General features: G+C 38.9%; 1 protein-coding gene across 2 annotated transcripts in view; it reads right to left on the bottom strand.

The window, feature by feature from the left end:
- Window positions 1–1,939: 1,939 nt before the first annotated feature.
- Window positions 1,940–6,006, bottom strand: part of Dpp10 (dipeptidyl peptidase like 10) — a 723,175-nt gene continuing 719,108 nt past the window's right edge. For both annotated transcript variants that reach the window (XM_048443790.3, XM_085688334.2), the window contains exon 26: window positions 1,940–4,175. In XM_048443790.3, coding sequence (XP_048299747.3) covers window positions 4,041–4,175 — 135 coding nt within the window. In that variant the 3' untranslated portion in view covers window positions 1,940–4,040. The remainder of the gene's footprint in view (window positions 4,176–6,006) is intronic.

Below are 6,006 nucleotides of genomic sequence, written 5' to 3'. Positions count from 1 at the left end.
CCACCACAGTTACTACAGGAGATGCTGCCTCAGAACATAATATAACATAACATAAAGTAAAGCAACATAATATAACATAATATGCCATAAGACTCTTTACAAAGAAGGGAAGGAAAAAAAACCAGTTTTATTTTCATGTGATCTCCGTATTTCATCATATTCACAGAATAAGGTCTTGTGGAAAGCAAACTTCCTCCGGAAAGTAGATCCTTTGTCAACAGCTGATACAAGTGTAGTTAATGTTAGAAAGCAATCCTAAGAAGAAGGACTGAAGACTGAGAAGAATGAGAAGAGGAGGAAAGAGAAGAATGTGCAGCAGCTGTGGTCAATGGGAGCCCAGGATGCCTTCCTAGAACTACACATCACATGTTCAGGAGGAGCTTCCAAGACTGGGTTTCAATGGAGGAGCTAGATCTGCATTAAGTACTTGATGTGCCACTAATGAGTATGGGCTCTAGCAGCCATCATTTCTGTTAGAGAATTCTCTAATCAGAATGTAAAGGTCAGGTCATTCTTATGAAATGATTGCTACAAGAGGCAAAGGTTGTCAGATCAAAGAATATAATACTGAAATAGAAGTTATTTGCCCACCGTACTCAAGAGACATGACAGGAACTTGTTTATATATATATATGTGTGTGTGTGTGTGTGTGTGTGTGTGTGTGTGTGTGTACACACCTGTTTTTTTCTGTAGGTGCCCCATGTGCATGAACGTTCCTGCGAAGGCCAGAAGAGGATGTCAAATCAAATCAGCTGGAACTGAAATTACAGGCTGTTGTAGGCCCCAGTGTGGGTACCTGGATCCTCCACAAAAAGACCAAGTGCCCTTAACCCATGTAGCATTTCTATAGGCTTGTAACTCTCATTTTAAAGTCAACAGAAGTGGGGGTGGGGGTGGCTCAACTGATGATCTAGCTGATAGAAATCAATGCCTAAGTCTCACCTGAAGGTCAATGGATTGGATAATTCTCCACATAATAACTAACCAGAGCTTAAGACACCTCATTCTTATAACTCTGTAAACAAGATCCTTAATGGGATTGTCTGTGCTGAGCTGAGGCATCTTCACAGGCTTCTGAGATTCATGTTTTGAACTGTTCCCTATCCTTTCACTCTTTAGAGAATAACAGGGCAACATAACCCTCTACTTGTAGCTTGAATGTCAAATGTTCCCTCCAGGCTCCCATGTTTGAACACTGGATCTCAGTTTGCAGCACTGTTTAGGGGGAAGGAAGTGGATATATAGAACCTTTTGGAGGCAGATCCTTGCTTGAGAAAGTACACCACTGAGGGTAGACTTGATGGTTTTAGCCTTGTCCCACGCCCACTTCTTGTTTACCTTCTGTTGGCCAGACCTCAGTACTCCTGCAACCATATCTTCCCTGACATGTGGAAGGAAGCCAAAACAAGCCTTTGCTTCTTAAGTTGCTTATGGTGATTGTGATTCATCGTAGCACTAGAAGAGATGTCAAGAGACTACTCGTTGATCCTATTTACTGAGTAAGTGATGCTCGAAATGGGAGTGAGAAAAGCAAATTTGCTTTCAAAGGAGTTTCAAAAGGCTGTGTTCATTTCTGAGTTAATACTCCTGATGTCTCTCACTATAGAACTGTTAGTTTCTTTTGTAGCATTACTTTACTATTAAGGAAAGTTATCATGTGGGAAGTTTACCATTAAAGCCTCAGGAAACTCTCAGAATTTGTAAATATGCATTAAAAACATTGGAAAGCAACTGAGGCAAAAGTGTAAAGGTCCTATCCAGTTCCATAGTTCCATGGCACAAAATACAAGACACTGGTGTTTCCTTTTTGTGGTGTGGCCCAGTCCTGGGCGCCCCCAAAATCACAGGAAGGACAATTTTCCATGTTCCTACTAAATATCAAGTTTTCATGTGAGATCCATTGGTACTGTGAGGTGAAAGTGGTCCCAGACAAGCAACTTTCACATTACAAACTGTATTAAATTAATCAAAAAATAGATAAACATTGATAATAACCATAAACAAGAGAAATGATGAACAGTAAAGGTAAACACTTTTTAAATGTTACTCAAATAGACATTCAATAAACCACATCTTTCAGACAACATAATTATTTGCATCATAAAAATCTCTAGTGGTTGAAATCTAAAATATTGATTAAAAAGCTTCAGTTGGACTTCAAATTAGCCTAGAAAGAAACTCCCATTTTAATAAAATAGGCAAAACTTTCCTTGGAAACATTACAACCTATTTTGTTAAAAAAATGTGTTCACTAGCCTTGAAAAAGACCTAAAATCGGTCTTTCAGGAGAGGGCATCTTTCCATATTAAATTGAATCTAATGGAGCAGAGAAGATACAATTCCAAAGCACTGAGGAGAAAAGCAAGAGAGCCGGCCTCAGAGTCCCAGGACCATGTCTTGGAATCCTGGGCTGCTTTGCTGAAGCAGAGGGTGACTGGACAAATTCTTGGCTTTTAAAATTCGCTTCCTGGTTTTCAGAGGACATGGTAGCCCAGGTTCCCCTTTAAGAACAGATCTCAAGCTGTGAACGTACATTAGACTGCCTGGATCTTCTGAGAGTTTGGCTTCAGACTCTGAAACATCTCCTGGTTGATGTCTCAAGTGAACTGAGAACAAACTCCAGCTTCAATCACCACCACTGCCTTCTCTGACTAAAATTCCACACAGTTGGTCTTGTTTATCATTCTCCCTTACTGACTGCTGCAAGCTGACAGACACATCGGAGGATTCGGTACCCATGTGCCTTCCATTTCAATAAAACACCACATATTGCTGTTTGTGAATTTGGGGGGCAATGAATAAAAAAGATTTCACTTCTAATTCTTACCACAAGGGCTTAATTAAAAGGCAACAGATGAATCGAGCAGGCATGGAATGCTAAGTTGACTCTGGAAACAATGATATAATTCAGAATTTTGCTTCTATAGCAAAAATGAGAATTGACTTTACTGCACTGGGAGCTGGAAGTTAAAGGTCTGAGTTTTTAAGAAAAAGCTTTCTCCACCAAGAGAGCAAAATGCCACTCAGTGGCATTGCATTTGTTTAACAAAATTTCTTTATCAGAAACTATAATTTAATATTTAAGTATCTAATTTACATGTGACAAGATATCATATTCAAAAAAGTAAACTGCAACTAGAAAACTATTAACCACTAAAAACAATACCAAACACAACCCAAACATTTATAGGAAAGCAATCGCTAGAATCTGAACTGGAAACAAAAGGGTCTCATCATATTTGGCTCATTAAACGAAGTGTCCACATTGCAGCCTGTATAAGATTATCCATTCTAATTCATTAAAGTTTACCCTTTGTAGCATGAGTAACATATAAAGATTGACTCACTGTCTGCATATGCACACGTGCGTGTATATATATATTATATTGTGAGACATACACTCGTGTGTGTTGATTTAAAGGTATTCTATCTACTGACAACTGCCTGACTTTGGAAGGTGCTGAGATCCATATTTCTACATAGTCTTGGCTCATTTAATAATGCCTTTTTAAAAACAGAACTTTATGTAAAATACTCTGCTTTTTGTTTATTAACTGAATATTTTCTTAAGCATAATAATAGACAATGAGAGAATTGCACTTATTATAAAGATACATTAACATGTTAGATTGCAGCTCAGCCATCAAAGATCAGGGACTATGATACTGATGGTATTGTTATGCACTTTATGCAAAGGTGATTGTGGCCACTGAAATCAAAGTGAGGGTAACTAGTCACAGAACAAAAGGGGATAACGGAAGGAAACATGCACTATTCCTACTTTAATGTGAAACTAATTTTTTTTCCCAGGAAACCAACCCTTGAAACTTCCCATTACAATGAAACGCCTTCTGCACCCTTGGCTGCACAGTAGATGAGGACGTCTGTCTGCAAGTTCTAGTTCACTTTCTGAGTGTGCTCTTCCAGTTTCATCTCCTCAAGCTGTTCTTGGAATTCTGGAGCGTCTACAACATGACAGTCCCTTGGTTCGGTTTCATTGAGCCTCCATAACCCCTTCAGCACTGTCTAGTAGGGTCTGTTATTCATCTTCTTCTGGTTCTGGAGGCAGCACAGATATTTCTTCCTTTAGACAATCACTGAAGAATCTGAGGATTGTGCTGTAGAAATGATGCTTGCTCTTATCAGAAACATGATAGCCTTCATCTGGATAGACCTGACATTAAAGGAAAAGGTAAAATCAAGTAACTGTTAGGTTGGGCTAGGGTCTTCCAGAGCTAGGGTCTACCTGCAGCTGCCTTGTTAACCTTTCTATGATTGCCTGCAAGTTTTTAATACTCACTTCCCCAAAGGAAGTTTTCTAAGTTCTCTAAAGAATCTAAATATGGTTGGATTGACACATATTAGCTGAAAGATTGAATCTTTTCCATTTCAACTATGACATGGAAAACAGAAATAACCTGATTTCAAGAAGGTACTAAGGGATACCCAGCAGCCATATAGTTTTGGACATTTCTCTTTTTTCTGAAACCTGTGAGAAGGTTCTCTATTTAGACTTGAGAGTTTAAACCCTTGTCAGACTCCCTGTGTCATAATTTGAATAAAAATGACCACCATAGGCTCATATATTTGAATTCATAGTCACTAGGAAGTGATACTATTTGAAAGGATTAGAAGGATTAGGAAGTGTGACTTTGTTGTAGAAAGTGTGTCATTAGAAGTGGGCTTTGAGATTTCAAAGGCCCAGTTAGTTTCTCTATTTCTGCTGTCTGTTGATCGGGTTATGGAATTCTCAGCTACTTCTGTATCATCATGTCTGCCTGCATGGCACTATGTTCTTCACATGATGATAATGGATTAACATCTGAAACTAAGTGCAAGCTCTCATTTAAATGCTTTCTTTTTAAGCTTTCATTCTTGGTTATGTTTCTTTTCACAGTAGTAAAACAATGACTAAGACAGAAGTTGATATCAGCAGTAGAATTTTAGTAGAAGATACTGTTCCTTTCAGGAACCTTTCTCACCAAGACAAAACAAAAATTTATTTAAATTAGAGCTTGTTGGCAAAAATAGTATACTCTTCCTTGTTCTTCTTGACTACTGTGGCCTAAATATTGTAGTCTGCTGGACTAAACATGTAACTTCTGGAATACAAGGTCTAGACCTGTAAAGTATTTGCTTGAGAGAATTTGCAATTATATATCAGTTTTTTATGCACCTTAAAAATGTCCACACATTTTCTGGTCAGTTTTACAGTAAAGGCGATATATGTCTTTAAGACAGGTCTAAGAAGTTGAAATGCAAAGTGCAAAGGAGGTTAGAATTTCCTGTCTCTGTAGGAGGGTAGGATCCCTTCACTTGCCTTGAGGGCATGTCAGAAAGTGAAAAGATTTTTGCTATAGCAGGTTCAGAGACATAAAAAGTAAACTCTTGGAGAGTTTTCTTGAGAAAAATGCACCAGGGCACGGTGACTTCACTCAGAGCCTTCTTGGCACTTGTTTTCCTGGGACAGACCCCTTAAAATTAGTCATCAACAGAGAAGAAACAACTGTGGCTCAAACAGGCCCAACCACAGCTCACTAGCTGGGACCTTGCGGTTGGCCATGGGTTTCTAATTTTGCTCCTGTGGAGAGTTATGGAGTGGTGAAAACTTCCAGATTACCAAGGAGAATGACTGGTTAGTCTGTGTTAGCTATTTAGCCGATTCCTATGTGGATAATGGCTAAGGTGATAAAGTGAAGCCAATGGAGAACCCAGAAGTTAGTTTAGAGATAAAAAAAAAAAAGAAAACACAGAAAGCCTTGTGAAGGAAGAGGCAGTGAACCGAACCAGCCCCAGAAATCAGTTCAAATGACTTTACCCAGTGAGGACACAGGGACATGTCCTATCAAGCCCTATAAAATGCATGCCATGTTATTATATCCTCTGGGTGATGAAAATGAAGCTACAGTATTTGATATTTGCTCTGTTGTCCTCCAACATCCACACATGTCATTTGGCTCACACAAATACACACACACATGTATGTATGCAGGCACAGCACATGC

Source organism: Myodes glareolus, chromosome 5 (genome assembly GCF_982192425.1).
Source record: "Myodes glareolus chromosome 5, mMyoGla1.1, whole genome shotgun sequence".
Taxonomy (NCBI): Eukaryota; Metazoa; Chordata; class Mammalia; order Rodentia; family Cricetidae; genus Myodes; species Myodes glareolus.
Note: the sequence above shows the minus strand (reverse complement) of the source record. Positions and strands in the feature narration are given on the sequence as shown.